Raw genomic sequence first — 22405 nt, forward strand, 5'->3', positions numbered from 1 at the left:
CTGGGAACTGGAGCAAGATACTATGTAAGCAGCCCTAGGGCTTGTCGGTACGTGATAACTCATTCACTGAGCGTGAACAAAAAAAACTGGCTGTGCGCTACCAATATGTGGAATTATTATTGTTATTCATGGGATAAAGACGTAAAATCTCTGTGATTCAGGCGTTCAGAGAACCGAGATTCATCACTGCTAGATCCGCGATCATGTTCTCTCTTATATTGCGCAAAGGGTTGCCAGTCCACATGCTTTATGAATCACTTCAACTCGCTCACTCAGCGCTAATCAATACTGAGATAAGTTATTTATGGATTCCAAGAATCACGATTATACCGTAAATTCCTTATGACAGATCACACACTTATTCTTAGACGGATTAAAGATTTATTTTGATATATGCACAAGTACAAAAGAAATTCCCATGATACGGAAATTGAACTAATGAACCTGTTCTGATTCGCCGAGAAATTTGTAAATTTGTTGTTCCTTATTTTGTTATTTCTTGGTCATTCAGCTCTAATGTTAATGAAGTACCTACAAAATTTATGACGTTGTTTCTTTTGAAGTATATGTATGTTACATTTTTGCAAATTTTAAAATTTAAATCTAGTATAACAGTACAATGTACATTACAGTACTTGAGTAGCAATACAGGTACAATACTGTATACTTTATTCATTTTCAATTTTTTTTTTTTCAAAATTTGGTTTTTGTGTATAATAACTTTATGTAAAATTAAATGTGTTCTTCAGTCTTCGTATGTTTTTAAAACGTTTTCCCAAAAATATTTGACAAACGTCAAGTTTTCCTCGGCTTTCCTCTGTTCCTTTTTCCTACTTGTGGTAGTATTTTACGAAAATGGCGCTGCATAAAATATACCAATTCATTTTTTTTATTAATCAGTTTTACCGTTCGTTCATCACATTCGTTCCACATGTCCAAAACCATCACCACACACCTTTCTCAATTTTATCGAAAATCCTTATCTCAGCTTTGCATTCTATCTTTATTTCGACATCCAAACATCTATCATCCATCGTTTATCAGCACATTCTTCTGAGGGATCGTATTTTGACTGCATTCAATCTTCTTTCAACCTATAGGAATATGAAGTACCTATTGCAATATGAAGTATGTTTGCAAAGAATGTTTACGAAGACACATTCTGTCTTTTGGCATTCTATTCTCTCTGCTTACCCCTGCGGGGAAATGGCGCTGTATTCAGCTAGCTAGTTAGTAAATATTTACATTTTTATTTATATTTGTTAGTACAAAATATTGTAATAACGAAGGTATAATTAGAATTTTAGTATCAGGCGATCATAAGATACTTGTTATGCGCGCGGTCCGCAGACAAGGCGAGGCGCATTACGAACAATATGAACTGACGTGGGCCGATTCTGTTGACCCGCGGAACTTTCTGACAGCCTGGGAACCCGTACCCCCTGGCCGTCACGTGACGAGGAGAAAACTGGTCCCCATTCATGATCTGGGCGCCATAGCTGTTACCGCCGACGTGTGAGCAAGGCTAATTGACAAACTTGTCTACGATTTGCATTCATTATTTCAATAACTAATTACAACCATGAAAAATTACAGCAATTTGTTATGTTTTTTTCAAATAACCAAACATAATGAATTTATTGTAACTGCAGACAGTTGGTAGAATTCCATATTGAATTGTTGGGTAATATATCCAAAATAAAACGCGGTTTTTCTTGGATTGAATTCTACATTTATTTATGTATATCTTAATACGTGACGCGTTTCGTCTTCTTAGGACATTATCAAACACTCAATTGTTTTGTGTTTGATAATGTCCTAAGAAGACGAAACGAAGACGAAGATATTTATCTTTAATTTATTTAAATGTAGAATTCAATCCAACAAAAACTGTGTTTTATTTTGGATATATTACCCAACAAACATAATGAAGTAAAAAAAACTTTTTATCGTTTTTTTTAGTACTTATACTATTAGATTTTCATGGGTACTATCAATTATAAGACACATACATTTTTTTAAATTTCCTTTTAACTTTTGTGCATTCTGACATTTCTTGGTGGAACTGCATTTTATATAATTAAACAACAACTTTGCTTATAGTTTTTTCGACTGTTATTTTTTTTCATCAGTGACCGTGTTTCGCGTCATTACTGACATCATTAAGCTACATAGTTATCAAACATCAGACATCATCAGTCTGGACTAGTCTTATGATGAAAAAAACTGTATATTTGTTTTACTGTAGGAAATTTCCTTTTATTATTTTTCTCATCCCATGTTTCGATTTAATTTTGTCTCCTCCTTTACCATATCTCCACTCAATGATGCATAGAGCACTGCTCCGTAAAGAAACAGGTTTATCTCGATCGTCAAATACATGAAAGAAGAATTGTATTTTAACTTTGAGGTAATATTTTATCTAATCAAAATTAACAGAACGCATGAAATAAAAATGAAATAATTAACAAGAGTGTAAAGATGGTTTGGTAATGTGAATGAGCAAAAAAACAAATTTAACGGTTGGTTATATAGAAGCAGAGGAAGACCGAGGAAAACATGTTCAACTATTTTAAATACTTCAATGTGGTCAAGTCAGGAGTTAGAATAATATGTATGAGGAGGTGCATGGAGGTGCGGGTATGTATGTATGAGGAGGTGCATAAATCGCCCACTCCTTTCAAGAACGTCATAAATCAAAAAACTTAATTTTTCAGGAAAACGTTTTTAAAGTTTAAAAATATGTTACAATGTGTTAAAAATAAATATCAAGCCACTTATTTAACTTTTTCATATGCAACAGATCTTTTTAGGTAAAACCTGAAGGTTTTTTGTACATTAAAAAAATATTTAGTATATTTAAAAAAATTATTAAATACTACCTTTTCTTCAAAATGCAAAAACAACACTTTCTGCCCTGTAGCGGATAAATATAAAGTTAAAAATATGCCTCTTTTGCTGGGATATAGTACATTTTCTGGGCGTTCCGAAAACATGCACAACTAAAAATTGACGATTTTTGATTTATGACGTTCTTGAAAGGAGTGAGCGAAATATGGAAGAGGCGAAGATTGTTTACGAAGACATATTGGTGTAGCCTTCTATTTCCTTTGCCTACCCCTGCAGAAAAACAGTATAATAGTTAGTTAGTTTATTTTATAAAATAATATTTATAAATATACAAAAATCCTTGGGCATTATCAGATAATTTCAATAATTTGTGTCATTTTTATTGTTATTTAAATTCGGCTATTACAGTAATTAATTTGGAGAACTTTATTCATTTATTAATAATAATTTTTCATAAATAACCATTTGATTTAAAATAATTACACGGGCGATGATAACATCGTCGGTATAACATCTGGTGAAAATTCATTTCATGAATAATGTAATAACACTCTTTTTTTATTTGGCTCGCGTCGACAGGATAACATAACGCTGAAGAGGTTGTACGGAATCTGATGGTATCGGGAATCATCCGATTTACATAACAATAAGTATCGGGCATTGTTCGATCTCGGCCAGTTTCTCTGAACACAGATACAGGCGATGACTTTAAGCGTCAAAATATTATTTGTAAGAGGTTTCGTGACGATGTACCTTCGTAATTCTATTATATTATTGAAATAAAATACCTGAATAAATTTGTTACAGAATCACTCCTTACATAACGCAGTCTAAATTCGTCATATCATCGTAATTCTAACAGATTTGCTAACAAGTATTTGGACACACTCAAAATGTTGTAAATAAATTAACTTGTCAATTTATAATATAAGCTTAAATAAATAAAAATAATTATGTTTCCTAGTGTTTCTTAAATTTGAGTCAGGATTCGGACCTCACGTGAATGAAATAATTTATACTACTGTATAAAAACAGTAGATTTTAAGAAATAGTGGTATTTACTAAGTAAAACATTAATTAAAAATGGATAGATTTTACCACAAAGTGACTGCCGAATCAATGAATGAAAGAAATAATTTATGCTTCAAAAAAAATTCGTAATTCTAACAGATTTGTGAACAAGTATTTGGACATACTGAAAATGTTGTAAATAATAATAACTTGTGAAATTATAAGCTTAAATAAAAACACCAAATGATGTTTTCTAGCGTTTCTCAAGTATGTGAATAAAATCCAGGTTTCGGACCACACGTACAAATGAAAGCATTTATCATTAAAAAACACTTCTTAATACTAACAGATTTGTGAATAAGTATTTGGACACACTAAAAATGTTGTAAATAAATTAACCAGTCAATATATAAGCTTAAATAAAAAATAATTATTATGTTTTCTAGTGTTTTTCGAGTATGTGAATATAATCCATGTTTCGGACCTCACGTGCAAATGAAATAATGTATGCTTAAAAAAACTTCGTAATTCTAACAGATTTGTGAACAAGTATTTGGACACATTCAAATTGTTGGAAATAAATTAACTGGTCAATATATAAGACAAAAAAAAATCTAAATTGTTTTTTAGCGTTTCTCAAGTATGTGAATATAATCCAGGAATCGGATCTTATATTCAAACGAAAGAGATTCTGCTTAAAAAAAACTACACTTATATATTCCTTATATATGCCCTTATATCCCATCACAGATGTCTCTAGTGAAGTCTCGCACACTGTGTTTCGAGTTTGATCAATATATTTAGAAGATTCAAGAATTTGAGTAGTGTGGTTTTCAATCATGGGTAGAATTAGCGAATGTTACAGGGCTTATGACCGTCGTAAGCCCTGTAAATGCCAAGACTTCCATATTCTTCTTTATCTTTGTTGAGATGTATAAAAATAAAACATTATCATTATCATTCAAGACAATTAAAAATACATTTAAAAAAATAGCGTCGAGTTCTATGAGATACCGTAAAGTGGGTATACTTTGCACCATGGGTGATACTTTGCACCACCTTCTGTAAAGAAATTGTAGAGCTGGTCATCTCTGATACATGTCATTTTTCATTCTACTTTCTATTGTTTCTGATAGATGGCACTTCAATCTACTTTTTAGTTTACAGAAGTAACAGTCGGTCGCTATTGCTTCAATGCGTTTTTCCTGTCCGAACGTAAAGAAAGTTTTCTGTCTGAAAATTGTGTCCGAAAAAATCCAGTGGAATCAGTATACTGAAACTAGTTACAACAAGTGAGTGGTCTCTAAATCGTAGGTAGATAGGCCCTGCTTTTCTCAAATGCTGTATTTTTTAGTTACGTTGTCAAGTTTATGTAAAAATAATATTTTTTTAAGAACTGACTTGTATTGACCACATTTGGGGTAACATTGCACCAAGTGCAAAGTATCCACAAAAGGCCATAGTTAATTAATTTGATGAAAAGTCTTAAAACGGCTAATACAACTTGACATGTTTGCTAAATATCTATTGGTTTTGTGTACTTACTTAATTCCTGATGGTATATTTTTTTCAAAAATGTCAAGAACACACAAACAGCGGCCTTATGCCAGACGATACTGCGATTTTACACCGAAGAGAGTGGAGCAGTGTTTGGAGGCCATTCGAAATGGTACAATCAGTCAAAGAAAGGCTGAAGAAATTTTCAAAATCCCCAGAAGGACGATTAACTATAAGCTCAAAGGTCAGCACACAAAATTTGTGGGAAAACCTACGATATGTGACAAGGGCGAAGAGCAATCCATCGTAAACTGCATAGTAGACATGAGTGAGTACGGTTTCCCAGTGAGTGTTTTTAACATTCGCTACATTCTAATAGCCTATTTGGATAGATTTGGCAGAAGAGTACGAATATTAAAGAACAACGTACCAGGCTCTGAATGGATAAGATCATTTTTGCAAAGACATAAAACCTTGACTGTTGCTAAAACTAGTCAGTTGCTTAATCGGTTGCCATTAAAAGCGTATGACGATGACGTGCGCCAGAGTTTTCAACAGTTTTTGGAAGAAAACAGATTCAACCCAAAGAATTCAGTCTTAAAACGCAGGAAAACGATACCGATAGAACCAGGTAAGAGCATTGCTCACGATCCAAATGTCGAAATGAACGTTGACGAGACACAAATGCTACCTGAACCAACTACATCCATGATTCCACCTTCCGCATCGAAACTTCCAGCATATCTAGCATTAACTGATTATAGTTCACACGGAAGCTTTGAGGAAGAGGGAAAAGAACAAAAACGATGACTGAAACCAGTTATCGTATTTGTTCTTCCGTTTCATTAGGACCAGTAAAAAAGAAGGTGGGAAAATATGTCGTATTTCATTATGAAGGAGAAAATTTTCCGGGACAGATTTTGGAAATAAAGAAACACAGAGCTGTTAAATCCATGCAGGAGAGTCTCAAATCGTGGAAGTGGCCGATGAAGGATGACTTTCTTCAATATTCTTGGAAGGATGTAGCGGGTTCCATAAAAGAACCGAAAATGCAATCCAAAAGAGGTTTCTTTACCGTCCCGGAACTTGACCATATTTAGACCTAATTTAATTTTATTTCCTATTACCTATGTAGTACGATATGTTTTAATATCCACCTTTTATTTTATATAATTTTAAACCTTCAGTATTGAAAAAAAAAACATTTTTGTTAGATTTTTCAATATATTTTTTTTAAATTTCTATCAAGTGTCTTATTTTTCCATAATTATACAATATTATAATCTGCATTTAGTGAACTGTGAGCCAAAACCCTTCATAAGGTGCAACGAAACTTGTAGGATAGCCTTTACTTTGCATAAATTTGGATTCTAGTACGAAAAGTGTAGAGAAAATATCATGGTGCAAAGTTGTACTTTACCCCGGGATACTTTGCACCAAAATATAAAAAATAAAAAAAAATACGGGCAAAATAGATAAAAATTTAAAAACGTATCAGACATGTTACAGGTATATGTGTTATTACATTGCAATAGTTGAAACCTCAGAAAAAGTAAAAAACCTGATCTGAATAGACAATTTTTTGAAAAAATGCAGTATTTTGGTGCAATGTATACCCACTTTACGGTACATTAAAAAAAATATTGTAAAAAACAAATTCGTCATCTTTGTATAAAAAGATGATTTATTATACAGTCAAATCGCTATTCGAATAAACGAATAAATAATTTTTGGATAAAATCCTTCATTTCTGTTGAAATGTAAAAAAAAGTATCTAAAACTAATAATTTACGTAAAATACTACCTCATTAATGCTATGATAGTGAAAAAATATCCCTTTATCATAGGTTTTTCACTTTTAACGTTTTACAAAAAAAAATAGCCCATTTACATTTGAAAACTCTCTTCTTTTCATAACCATACAAATATTATGAAGAAAAACCTATTATTTCAACGCAAAAACGGCGTTTTAAGAAAGGAATCAATTCCGTAAAATGTTACCTGGATGTAGAAAAATTAAAAGTTGCGACTTACCAAATGCTGGGCCTTCATCGATCAACCTATATCGAGGCCCAAAAATCACTAACCCGCGACATATTTTCACAACGAAGAAATTATTGATATGACGATTTGTTTTCGACAATTTCAACACAAAAACTTGTCATACGATTTGCTGTACTCAAAACTAAAATATTACGCAGATAAAAAATATGTAAATTTAATTCTACAAAATTAAAATTAGTATGCGATGATGAAGAAATAATTTAAATAAATTTGTCAGTAGCCGAAGACTCTTTCCAAGAAAACGGAATGTCACAATGATAAGCATCGTATAAGACGTTAAAACTGCTACCGACTTCGTAATAATTATTATTTTCTTCAAAATTCTCGGAATTATCCGGTGATCTACAAATTAGGACGATTTGCGGTTTTAGAAAAAAAAAATATTTTGCATAACCACCTTTATTTTTTAATGATGCCAATGATTAATCAAACGATTATCGTGTTTTTTAATCTTTAGAGTGATGAATACTAAAAATAAGATGTGTGTCATATGCTTTTGTCAAGGATTTTTATTCAGTTCTCTACATAAAAAAAATGTTGCAAAATTTTATTGATATTGCAACATAGATTAATTTTCTATAAAGATGGAGAAGTGATTCCCATCTCAACAGAATTCTACATCTATATTTATCTATAAATCTTGAAATAAAGAACTCCTTTATGGAGTATAATATATTGTATTCGGGAACAGAATTTTAAGCATACTCAAAATACTGTGGAAGATTTGTATAATAATTTATACTATGATATTTATATTGATTTAGAAATAATTCAGAATTCTACCATAATTTTGGTGACATGAAAGAGGAAATAATTTATTATAAATATTTGAATTTAATTCTTGAATTTTTATTTTGATGGTATCAAAGGAGAGATAATTTTACTATAGATATTCGTATTTAATTCTTGAATCTTAATTTTGATGGCATCAAAGACGAGATAATATTTTTAAAGAGATTTGGATTTAATTCTTGAATCTTAATTTTGATGGCATCAAAGACGAGAAAATTTTATTTTAAATATTTGGATTTAATTCTTGAATCTTAATTTTGATGGCATCAAAGACGAGATAATTTTACTATAGAGATTCGTATTTAAACCTTGGATCTTCAATTTTTATGGCATTAAAATCGAAATAAATTTATTACTTTTAGAGATTTAAATTTCATTCTTGAATGATAATTTTGATGGCATGAAAGTCGAGATTATGTTAATATAGAGATTAGGATTTAATTCTTGGATCTTAATTTTGATGGCATTAAAAACGAGATATTTTGTACAGTGCTTCATAATTAAGATGTAACTTATTAAATACTTTGATTCTTAATAATATTTGAGTGTGTCCAAATTATTATCTTAAAATATCTTTATTAAAAACCGACCTTAATTACACATCGCAAATCCCTTGTTTACAAAACTAATGGTTAATCTTGAACAGAAAAGTAAGTATCAAATTTCGCATAGTATTGTTATGAAGACAATCTTCTATCAACAAAAATAAACTCTCCACTATAATTAGCCCAACCCATTTCCACAGAATCCGGTTGCAAAACTGTAAACACGAGAAATTAAATCAATTTAAGGCGCATCGTCATATGAATCTCATGAATGAAATCGAAATGATCGTAGGAATGTTTTAATGCCTGTACAATTTCCGATATACTTACGTGTTTATTCGTAATATCGTTTATCACAAATTGCCGACATTTAAATAAGTACCTACTTAAAAAATAGGATTCATTAAAAAAAAAACATAAAAAATATTTACACACACATGTGTGTGTGTGTTTAAATTTGACTGTTTGACTACCATGCCGGAGATCCCGGGTTCGATTGCAGGGGGGAGAAGGGGTCATAATGAATATAAAAATATTTTTTTTTAGATATTTATTTATACCTGAATCGTGATATGTATATGTATATATATTTATAAAAAAAAAACATATATGGCTGACTAAGTATTGCACCCACCACTTAGTGCTGGAACAAAGAGTTATTATTATATATATATATATATATATATATATATATATATATATATATATATATATATATATATATATATATATATATATATATATATATATATATATATATATATATATATATATAAATATATATATATATATATATATATATATATATATATATATATATATATAAATATATATATGTATATATATGTATATATATATATATATATATATATATATATATATATATATATATATTTATATATATACATACACACATGCCATAATTTCAATAAAGCTGATCGGCTGATGTTTTTTTAGTGTCAATCGTGGGCAGAATAGTAAATGTTACACAATATATAAAAGTGATCACATAAACCAGCCAAGAGCAAGTTGGTTATCTAAGATATTCCAATATCGATAGACATCTTCATCTTTGTTCCCAACAAATATGTTATATCAACAAAAATCTCGTTGAATTTTATTTGTTGGTATACTGTACACGGTTCGACCATTGAAAGCATCATTAAACATACGGTTAGTACTTTTTAATACGATTTTTTTTCTATTACTGTCAAAAGTAATCACTTAAACCAACCAATGGCTAAATATTTCTTCCTCGATATCTTTTTCTTCCTCGAGATTTAAATAATGGTGAACCTAACGCCAACAGATTTGACATAACGCTCACTCCTTTCAAGAACGTCATAAATCAAAAAACTTGATTTTTCAGAACGTTTTTAAAGTTTAAAAATATAATATAATGTATTAAAAATAAATATTAAGCCACTTATTGAATTTTTTACTGTGCAAAAGGTCTTTTTAGGTAAAACCTGAAGATTTTTTCTCAATTTGAAAAATATTTAGTTTATTTAAAAAATAATAATTATACAACACCTTTTCTTAAAAATGCAAAAGCTACATTTTCTGCCCTGTAGCGGGTAAATATTAAGTTAGAAATATGCCTCTTTTGCTCGGATATAGTTCCTTTTCTGGGCATTCTGAAAACATGCACAACTGAAAATTTACGAATTTTGATTTATGACGTTCTTGAAAGGAGTGAGCGATAACAGAAACATACTCAAGTGTTAGTAATATGTGTCCATATAGGTTAAAGAGCGGTAACATTAAAATACGTTGTAAACAAATGTCTTCATTTGTGTTAGTACTATATTGGAGTCAAGTCTGATGGCGTTGAGTTTAGTTTTTGAGTATTTCGAATAACTTGGGAACGTTTGGAAGATTGAAAATATCAATCAATATTAACTTATTGACCACCACACCGCTTCCACGCAGGGCTAGGCAGAGAGAATAGAACGCTACACCAATCTGTATTTGCAACTATTCGCCTTTTCCAGAAGCATCTCCTCATATGTACATACCCGCCGATTATACTGAACTGACCACGCCTAAGTATTTGAAATACTTGACCATAGCATGCTTTTCTCTGTCTTCCTTTGCTCCTATTTCCAACTTCAGTCGCTTTATAAATTAGTTTTAGCGTCCTTTCTACACTCATTCACGTCCAAAACATCTCAACACACCTTTCTTAATTTCATCGATGATGCTTATCTCATCCTTGCATTCTTTCCTTATATCACCATTCGATCATCATCGTACATCGACCATCATACAACGTTTTGCCGCTCATTCGTCTGAGAGGTCGCATTTTGACTGTATCCAGCCTACTTTCATCCTTAAACTTCTTCTTTTGCTAACTTTTTGCTTCAATTTCATACGTTTCGGTGGGAATAGTAGTCCAATTTATATCAATGGTTTATAATTTTGGTCAAAAATAAAAAATAAAGAAACTCATTTTTATTGATAATATATTTTATTTCTATCATAGTATTATCTTATAATTATACTCTACATAAATAAATCTTATTCAATACAAAAGCATTAGTTCAAGGCTTAATATTTAAATAATATTTTTTTGTAAAATTTCGGTTACACAGTTATATAATTGGATTTTTATATTGATTGGATTCGGATTAAATATCAAATTTATCAGTGCAACAGTATAAAATTCTTTACTAAAATATACATCTGAATATATAAAAGAAAAGCATTTTGCCAAAATTGTTGACTGATAAATAAAAGTTTTTTGAACTAGAATTTTTTTATTTATTTATTTATTCGTGAAATTATAAGACAATTTTGACTTTTTTTGTATAATAGCTGCCATAAAAAAAAAAAAAATATTTACACACCAACATACCACTTTATTAAATATAAATTAGAATTAACACCACTTAAATATTTAATTAATATTTTTTGTATCCAATGAATAGTGGGTTCTGTTTATTTGAATTTTTGATCAAACTTTTAAGGACTAGATATGAAATTATTGGACAAAATTATCATTTAAGGACGACTTATTTAAATAATTTTTAGGTACAGACATAAGCTTTTATTTAAAAAGTGGCAAGCGCGGCAAGTCGTTATAATTATAATAAATTTTATGAAAGGTTCATGTATATCATAGTATACGCCTGAGACCAGTTATAAATAATAAAAAATAGTTAGGAAAATAAATATTCAATAAAATAGCATAAAAATCAGTTATTTGACTATTCGTATAAACTTATTATAATAAATAGTACATTCTTGTACCATGATTTGATAAGAAAAAAAACCTTAATTGAAAGCATTCAATTATTATTAGTTGACAGAAATCTAAGGAAAATATGTTATAAATCTTAAAAATTTACTTACGATGATGAGAGTTTAAATTATATAATTTTTTTTATCATCTTCACCAAAACGCTCTTTTGCTGACAGAAATACATTTCAAGGAACTATGAAATTTAACTTAAAGTTTCAGAGCTATTAATAAATTTTATTTATGAAAATATTTCACCAATTTCTCTTAGTTTCTTAGATCTACTCAAGCATATTAAATATTTTCGTATGTACAATAATATTATTTTTTTAAACTTTCAATTCTTGCAATATAAAAAAATAAAATAAACTCCAAAAAAGAAAAACGCTGAAAATGTGAAAATATCTTAATGATTTGTCATCTTTAAAATGTGATGTGTTTATATCAATTTTCAACGCTGAAACCATCTGTATATTGAAGCAATATATGTTTTGTGCATCCAATTTTTTTTTAAATATGTAACTAAAATTAAAGCGTTTTTCTTATAACCTATTTTTTAAATCGAGTTATCTTACCCCAACATAAATGATTTTCTGCATACTATAAATATAAATCTTACGATAATATTGCCTTTAGGAAAATAATTCAACCACTGTTAATAAGATCAAAAAATATATAATTTGAGATTATATAGCATATAACCGGTCAAGGTCCTTGAAGATCACAATATATGGCTTCATATTAGGGGAAAATATTAATAAAAATATGTCAATTAATATATTATTTGAAACCCATTCCAATCGTACGAGTATATTCTAAAGCTTTATTCTTGTATCTAAAAAAAAAATTCAATTACTTTTAATTGATGAGTTCACACGCAAATGACAGTAGATAATATTTAGTAAAACTCCTTTTTTATTTTTAATTATTCCAAAAAATATATCATTTATGCGATGTAAATAAATGAAATTTGTTTACACGCCTTAAAATTGACAACTACCATAAGTTAATTTTTGGAACTCTTACATATATCATAAACCTGTTCTCGGGAGACATCTATAGTCGGTTTGAGAAAGCTTTTATTTAACAGAAACTCATTAATTTCGATGTATCAATTTCATCATATAATATTATTTGTCTCTTTGATGTAGTGGTTAGCTCATTTGGCGAAGACCTTGGGTTCGATTCCAAAAATAAAAAATAGCTAATTTTTCACTCTAATATTCATTAAATAATCTTTAATAAAAATCTACTGATATTTGAATCGCTAGACTGATCACCTTGCGTTCATATAATTAACTTTCATCATAATACTGCTTCAGTACTATGCAGTACCCTTTGCACCATTGGATGCAGATAAGGGCACGAAAAAGTGCATTTAAGGATGTTCCAAAATTTCTTCGACTTTGTTAAAATTATCAAGTTATTAACTTTTAGAAGATCAATGTTCTTGTTGATACAGTTCTGTCGGTAGGTACTGATAAAAAATTATATATTTTTATTGAAACATGATAACATTAATATATTTTGATACTTTCAATCATTGTTGTGTGAATCAATCGTTTTTATGGGTTTTTAGTAATATTTTCCCCCAATTTCCCATTACATGGAGATAGAGACCCATGTAATAGGGTGGCACATCTCATTTGTTGGGAATTACACAACTGACCTTAAGGGCGAAACGTCTCTCACTAAACAGACATAGTATTACAGTTCATATTATACTAAAGAAATACATTAGTGCAACATGAATATCTTAAAAAATTATCACTATTTCTAAAACTGGCTGATTCATAGGTAGGTACTCGAGGTTATGAAAGAATATATTTTTCACAGTACTTAACGCAATGTGGGATATTCAACAAAATTTGTATAAATATAAAAAATATTTTTTCTGATTAAATCATGTTTAAGCATTATTGATTTCATTTCAAATTAAAATCATTCATAATTGAACAAAATACAAAAAAAAAACACTTTTTTAGGACGATTTTTTTTAGTGTTTTAATGTAAACACGACTAGTTTCGAGAACTAAAAATGTTTTTAAAAAAATTCTCATTTGTAAACATGTTTAGTTCTCGAAACTAGTTGCGTTTACATTAATAAATTCTAAGACATGATCTTATACAAGTGTTTCATCTATATATTTAAATTACCATGTTATTCAAATAGTTAATGCCAAATTGTCAAATAATGTAATATTAAACATTGCGATAAAAGTAATGTAAAAAAATTCATATTTCTTATTCATAATTTATAAAATCTTTTTAAACGATTACATCAAATTAATGCTGGAATAATACTGATTAGTTCAAATAAAATATATGATATATTTTTTCAATAATTTACGATTTTTTTCATCTTCTTAGTATCTTGAATATGAACTGTATCCGCTGTCTTTAGATGACGAACTGTGGATTGTTCTGGAAATAAACAAAAAAATAAAAAACATTTTTTTTAAAACACCCGAAAAAATATTCTCGATAATTTTAGTTATTTGGTGCAATATAGCTCATTTGTGGTGGTGTTAAAAATTTTGAAAAGTTTTTATTTTTATTTTATTTTTCCAGTCCAGATAAAAGGGATACCAAAGTCACCAGATGAAGATTTGTCCATTTTTTTAGTATGTCGCCAAAAGTTACAATTTAAAAAATGAATATCGCAGTCCTCTGCATACTTGTAGAAAACACAAATTTCGTTAATCAATATTAATATTAAGATATTCAGTAGCGGAAAACTGTGACAATTCTAAACTCTAATTTATACTGAGATGCTCTTTATAATCATATTTTTACAATTCTAAATTTAAATATATGCTTAGATGTTCTTTTAAATAAAGTTGTTACAATTCCTAATTTTAATTTATACTTAGATGTTCTTTTAAATCAAATTGTTACTATTCTAAATTTAAATACATTCTTAGATGTTCTTTAAAATCAAATGTAAATAATTCTTAATTCAAATTTTTACATTATATTTACATTGTTGTAATTCTAAATTTAAATGTATGCTTAGATGTTCTTTTAAATCAAATCGTTACAATTCTAAATTTAAATTTATACTCAGATGTTCTATTTGAATCAAATTGTGGCAATTCAAAATAAATATAAATTTAATCTTTAAATATAGTTGTTTATTTGCAATCAAGTCGGTATATGATGGCTTCCGACTTGGGTGACATTGAAAACTTTCATTTTCCGTTACTGAATAGAGAATAAAAGAGAAAAAAAAGTAGTTCTTACTCTATGTGTTAGAGAGAGACCGCCGCTAGGGATCGAGGAATGTTGCTGTCCCCCTCCCACTCACCGCCACAAGCATTGACTACATCTACAACAGGCAAGTGGAAAATGTCTCTCTTATGACAAGTCATACCACCAAGTCTGTCAAGAAGTACTTAAACAGAAGGGCAACCATAAAAGACACCTCAAAGTAGTGAAAATATTCAGTATTCTCCACGAGCAATACAATTAACTGAATTCGTAGATTTTTCTCAAAAGCAAACAAATTTCTTCAGGAACTTCATTAAAACCCAACAAAATATTTGAGATACGTCTACAATAAATCGGCAATGGTTAGATACTTCAAAATATTGAAAATATTTACTATTCTCCGCGAATAATAAAATTAACTGAATTCGCTGATTTTTCTCCAAAACAAACAAAAAAAATCAGGCAATTCATCAAAACCCGAAAAAAAATTAATATGTCAACAAAAAAATCGGCAATGGTTGGATACTCCAAAAAACAATGAAAATATTCAGTATTCTCCACGAATAATATATTTATCTGAATTTGCCGATTTATCTCCAAAGCAAACAAAATTTCTTCGCACTTCATCAAAACCCGAAACAATTCCAAAATATTTGAGACACGTCTACAAAAAAAATCGCTAATGGTTGCACCGTTTTCATAAACGAATTTAATGAAGTCTTAAAGGTTACACGAAAATCGCCCATAATTACAGTAATTCATACAATTTTGGTGTACTTTTAAGTTCGTGCCTTTTCGTTCATCAGAATCTTAAATTTAAAAAGTTATTATGTAAAGTTCATGAACATATCGTAATTTATAAAAAATATAAATAAGAATTCAAGGGAAAAAAATTGTTAATAAAATGGAATCACGAAATATACACAAAATACAAATATTTATTTAAAACACATTGTAGAAATATTTTTTTCTCAGACTGAATAAAAATAATAATAAAGGATTGTGGAGTCCTTTAGGGTGACCATTGTTAAAAAAATTGCTGGTGTGATGTTAGTTGATTTAAGTGCAAGTTGTTATTTAAGCGTGTTAAAATCTTGCGTGGTGTCATTCTGTCAAAAAATCATATTATAGGTAGGTATATCATCTCGAGATGAAATTTCTATAATTTTTTTACATTTATGTTATATATAAAAGAAGATGGAAGTCTGAGCATCCCATGGCTTATAACCAATTGTACAGTATTGGAGTGAGCTATGCATACATTTCTCAACTCATAATGTCACAATCAGCCATATTTCAACAACGTCATATATCAAAAAAACTTGATTTTTCAGGAGATCGTTTTTAAAGTTAAAAAATAAAATAAAATGTCTTAAAAATAAATATCAAGACACTTTTTGAATTTTTTACTGTGCAACAAATCTTTTTAGGTAAAACCTGAATGTTATTTCTCCATTTGAAAAATATTAAGTATTTTTTTTTTTAAATCATTAAAAAATATATTTTCTTCAAAATGCGAAAAATGACACTTTCTGCCCTGTAGCAGGTAAATATTAAGTTTAAAATATGCCGCTTTTGCTGGGATATAGTACATTTTATGGGCATTCCGAAATCCTGCACAACTGAAAATTGACGATTTGTGATATATGACGTTGTTGAAAGAAGTGAGCGACGTGTGAAAGAAATTCAAGACCATTTCATGTATAAATGTTTTAAAATTAATGCAATATGGATGATCAATAATGAACAGAATTGTGACAAATTCATTAGGTGATCATTTAAGCCAGCCAAATTACAGGTTGTTAGTCCTGGGATTCTCAAACTTCCATCTTCATTTATATAATTTAAAAAAAGATAGATATTTCATCTCCGAACACCTAAACTATCGATATATACTCCATGGGGTGAATAATACAGTGTCTGATAAATAAATGAATACATAATAATAAATAAAAAAATATATCATACAAAAAAATACTTTTTTTGAGGATGGAAAAGGGACATTTAAGGACTGGTGTGATATTTGTGTGTGTGGTTTGTGACTGTGATAATCCAACTGGATATGTTTATACGAAAGAAAAAAACAGAATGAGATTCACTGTTTTTATCTTAATTATTTAAAATAACAACGAAATATTTAAAAATATATTTATCATCAAAAATATATACGATATTTCTATACATGTAAATCAAACGTTTACCGAAAAGTTAAGTCAAATACAGTTTAAGCTTAAACACCGTACAAACAACAATTTGTGATAAAAAAGTGTTTATCTTAATTTTTCTTAGTGAATAATTCTTTTGTGGTATTAACACAAAGTATACAAGAGATCATCGCTGTAGGCATCGGAAATCTATTATATTTTATGCATACTATTGTTACCCTGGACGAACACCCAAAAAGGATCAAAATAACATTTTCCTGGAACATTCGGAACATCCGAATTAGTCACGAGTCCGAGGATTAGTGTCATCCGTAAAGCTCTTAAAAGGATAAGCCAGAAACCGAAGCTAACTATTGACACATCCGAAAATTAAACTTTTACAAAAACTGCATAATATGCATAATATCTTCTTTGTTGCGGTAGCAATACTTGAAAAAACTTAACGAGATTTAAGTTATATTTGTAAAGATGAATTTTACCATGAAATGTTTGTACATACATAATTTCAAACCTTCTTAACAGGGCAAATTTATCCCTTTTTCCGATTTTTTTAAATACAGTATGATTTACAAAGGTTTATATTCTGCGATGGTGACTAAAGATCGGGTGGCTTCCATGAGAATACGCTCACCTTTCAGGCCATATAAATCAATTGAGACTAATTTCGATCGCTCACATCTCTACCTGCAATACATTACGCAACAAAATAATTGGCACAGCCTTCGCGCGGATTTCCATAATTGATGTGACTGATGGTTAGATCCTATTATTATTCTATAACGCCGAATATTTTTAAATTGTCTTTTAAAATGTAATAGTAACACGCCTTAATACATTTTCTTTGTTTTGTAACAATCAGTCTAACCAGAAGGAAGCTAAATATTATAATAAAATGCCAAAGCAATGATCGTACAATGTATTAACTAATCATTCAGTTGCCATGCGGTCACGTCAGTAGTTGGATAAATAGCAAATATCTGGCAACACGCACGATATAAATACCTCATCTCCTCGTGCCTTAGCCCTCCTGGTATTTGCAGAACCGTAGGCACCAGGCTTCCATAACCGCACAGGCAGTTAGTGAAATACTATCCGGGTTTTGACAATCACGCTCGCGTTATTAACTAAGTAACCACTCGTTATTGTGTGTAATATCCCGACTAACGGTCCCCGGTGAGGATGAAGCGAGGGAGATGGGGAAATGTGCTCACGACGCGACGTGTTGGCGCATGGAAATATTACTACCTTTTTATGCTCGCCTGATCGCTCAAAAGCGATGACCTTTTACCTTCTACGGTGCTATAATGTCAAAATGTTTTTGTATTGTTCCACCGTGCACGCATGTTTTATTATGTCTTTAAGAAATATAATTGTACATGTCTCTATAACTCTAGAAACATGTAAGCACATGAGGAAATATTTATAAAAAAAAACAACAATTATTATCAATAGCTAATTTACACATCAATATTGTATGTAATAGCGATTTTAAAACATGAATAAAAACGATTATTTTCAGTCTCACGATTATTTGTTATTTATAGTATGATTATTTTGTCGTTTTATATGTTTTGTTTTTGTTTTTTTTTTGCATCGCAAAGCATTAATTAATAATTTATTGTACGATGTGGCAACCTTACATTAATATTATGCAAATTCCAACAGCTAAATACTTGTCTGTAATCGGTATTCGAACCATTGATCTGGAAGAGATATGCCTATGACATAAACCACCTAACGACCTGCTATCGACCACACAAGTTACCTTGAAATACATTTATGGTGCAATGTAAAATACCTTTACACCAATAAACCTTTGCATAAATCTGAATTGATCAGCATTTTTTATGGCCTTTCCTTCGCACAGATGAATTTATGGAGTTTTATAAAAAAAAAACATGTCTGTATAATCTCTCAAAAATAATAAATTTTAATGAATTATTCAAAAAGAAAAAGTTTTGCGAAATCTCAATTGATGATATCCGAACGTAGATAGATACACAGAGCAATCAAGTGAGCAATAGGAGTACTAGGAGAGCAGAATGAAACGGGAAAATCAGATAAGGAATCATGAAAAAATCCTGAATTCATAATATTCTACTATGCACACGTTGCGACAAAATAAAATTTGTTATTTTATGTAACCAAACGTTCACACAGCAGTCACGTGAATAAAATGAAACGTAAGAATCTTTCATAGTGAAAAAATCCTAAATTGATAATATCACCATGTATACGTTGCGAAAAAATAAAAATGTCTATTTTATATACATAATTGTATGCACACAGAACAATCACTTGAGCAACGGTCATATCAGGAGAGCAGAAAGAAACGGGAGAATCAGTTCAAGAATAAAAATATCAAATTGAAAATATCACTATAATAGAAGTTTGAAACAAAATAAAAATTGTTTTTTATGTAACTGTATGCACACTAAATAATCACTTGAGGAACGGAAATATCAGGAATGCAGAAAGAAATGGGAGAATCAGTTCAGGAATCGTGAAAAATCTGAACTTGATATCACAGTACTTGCGACAAAATAAAAATGGTTATTTTATATAATTTATGTATGTACACAAATACGTCACGGGAGTATTAGGAGAGCAGAAAGAAAGGAGAGAATGAGTTGGGAATGGTGCGAACGGGTACGTAACATACCTGTGCTGGCGCAAGTTGTCCTGGCGCTTGAAGGTCTTCCCGCACACCTCGCACGAGTAGGTCAGCTCGGGGCTCTTGTGCGTGCGCTCGTGGATCATGAGGTTGTAGCTCTTGGTGAAGCGGCGCTGGCAGTACTTGCAGATAAACTCGCACTTGGCGCGCATCTTCCTGCGGAAGTCCCGCGTCCTATCCTCGTTCTCTATTTGCATGATGGCGAACATATTGGCGGTGGCGTGTGGCGCTGTCTCGGCTGAGCCCTGCTGGAACTGCTATCTCTGCGCCTTATCTTGGCGCCGCCTCTAATTTCTGGGCGGCGCTTCCCACTTACACGACGCTTTACACTGACGCGATATCACTCGAGCCACCAGGCGCGCAGACTTGCGGGGAGGTGTGCGTGCTAATGCTCCTTCGCCAGTGATCTGCAACAGAATGAAAGATAAGTCAGCGCCGTGCGGTGGTTATGACACACACGAATTCACCTACTTTCCACACAAGTGGCGAGGAATCTCCCCGACGGAGGCGCACCCGCTCCGTTACTCCGTGACGTCACGGAAAGGAAATTCTACCGTGCCGCGTGTGCTAACTTCCTCACCCCGTACTAGAAACTAGAACACTCTCCCTCTTCTGTTTTCCCGATACAAATCGACCAGTTTTCTCTCTAAAACATTTTATTTTAATTAATTGATTCGGTAGTCGCTTTGTGGTAATTAAAATCGATCTATTTTATATTTTAATTTCACTCTGTGGATACTACTATTTCCTTGAACACGATTGAAAATATTGCGTATATATTTAAACACCCAACTAATTTCCTAAAAAAAATGCCTTTTTTACTATACTGCCTTCAATAATTTCATTGAATGATTCGGCAGTCACTTTGTGGTAATATCTGTCGTCTTTTAGTTTAAATTTCCTTAATTTCAAGCATATTGAAAAGTGGTTTTTATTAAGTGAAATTTATATTGCAAACATTTTATTGTATTCTTTATTTTATAACAAATATTATTCTCTTCAGTTGTTTTTATAAACACATATTTTTAAACGTGCTGGTTAAAAAAGGTATGTATTAAGTTAATTGCAATGTTTTAAAAAATATCAATATTTTTTTTTAATTTTCGCTTGCTCAAAATGTTTAATCTCTGATAGTAACTCACCGATTGCCCTGAAATTATGAAACAATGTTTTCATATACCATTTTCTTACATTTTGATTTAATTAGACTAAGACAAAGTAACGCGTTTCCGGGTAGAACTAGTTTCAATTAAACATGAAAAAATAACAATAATAATAATTTATCCAGTCATAAAAAAATATTATTAATTTTAATTCGTTTACGTATACGATTACTCGATTGATTGCCTTTAATCATATGGAATCCTTATATGAAAGTTGAGGCCTTCTGCAGTAGTGATTTAACTGTAAAGGTGAACTTTCACACGCACCCAATGTAGAAAATATCGCGAGTTTACCGAACATTACTGCAATTCGGTATTGGTAAACGGAAATTAACCATGTTTGGTAGTTGAGTGGTTACGATGATTGCCGCTTGCTTACCGTTGCCTGTTATACTCCGCTCATTGACTACTACGAACTTAACCCTCGAGGTGAGGTCACTTTAAAAATTAATATAAAAAGTATAAAAATCCTCTGGTACACAACCCTTATAGCCCCAATAGTTTTTTTTGACATCTCAATATAGATAAAGAATAATATGGAAGTCTGGGCATTTACAGGGCTTACGACCGTCATAGGCTGGTTTAATTTATCATTTTACACACGTCTAACATTCACCAATTCTACCCATAATTGACAACCACACTACAAAAAAAATTGGAACTTCTTATATATACATAGGTTCAATTTCGAAACCTTGAACCACCAGAATTTCACTGGAGACATCTATGGTGAGATGAAAGAAGCTTTTTAGTGAGCAAAAACTGTTTATTTGTATGTGAAATCCGAATCCTGGATTATAATCGCACACACGAGAAACGCTGAGAAACAAGTATTTCGACACACTCAAAATGTTATGTATTTGATTCATTTAATTTATTTGTAGCATTTTAATGTCATTATTTTTTTTATCTGTAGGAAGGTTATTGAAGTACTTAATTCCCAAATATATAAAGTTCTGTTGGAATTGTTTGGTATTGCATTTTGGTATTGTAAAGTCATGTTGGTATCTCGATATGTTATATAATATTAATTATTGTGATTTTGATCAAGAAAGCTTTGAATAGTTGATTTTATTCTCGCTTTTAGGGTTAAACAACGAAATATCACTTAACAGTGAACAGTGGGAACTGCCAAAGGTTGAATGTTGAGCTGTAGAAGCGCGAGAGAGATGGGGAAATAGAAAAGATGATGG

General features: G+C 30.5%; 2 protein-coding genes across 3 annotated transcripts in view; one reads left to right on the forward strand and one right to left on the reverse strand.

Annotated features, from left to right (window-relative positions):
• The window catches only part of LOC148308316 (uncharacterized), a 59964-nt gene extending 58445 nt beyond the window's left edge, over window positions 1–1519 (forward strand). The window contains exon 2 of the mRNA XM_088261948.1: window positions 1351–1519. Within this exon, the coding sequence (XP_088118074.1) occupies window positions 1351–1519 (169 nt within the window). The remainder of the gene's footprint in view (window positions 1–1350) is intronic.
• A 10910-nt stretch (window positions 1520–12429) lies between these two features.
• Window positions 12430–22405, reverse strand: part of drm (odd-skipped family member drumstick) — a 45531-nt gene continuing 35555 nt past the window's right edge. The window contains exons 2-4 of one of the 2 annotated variants that reach the window (XM_088261958.1): window positions 20038–20456; window positions 15244–15328; window positions 12912–14424 (exon numbers count right to left, since the gene is read on the reverse strand). In XM_088261958.1, the coding sequence (XP_088118084.1) occupies window positions 15304–15328; window positions 20038–20258 (246 nt within the window). In that variant the 5' untranslated portion in view covers window positions 20259–20456 and the 3' untranslated portion in view covers window positions 12912–14424; window positions 15244–15303. Of the gene's footprint in view, window positions 14425–15243; window positions 15329–20037; window positions 20457–22405 lie in introns of both variants that reach the window. The other variant, XM_088261957.1, reaches the window with a different exon arrangement.

This window comes from Brachycentrus maculatus, unplaced genomic scaffold, assembly GCF_059751285.1.
Source record: "Brachycentrus maculatus isolate JH-2025_06_01 unplaced genomic scaffold, ASM5975128v1 h1tg000170l, whole genome shotgun sequence".
In the NCBI taxonomy this organism is placed as follows: domain Eukaryota; kingdom Metazoa; phylum Arthropoda; class Insecta; order Trichoptera; family Brachycentridae; genus Brachycentrus; species Brachycentrus maculatus.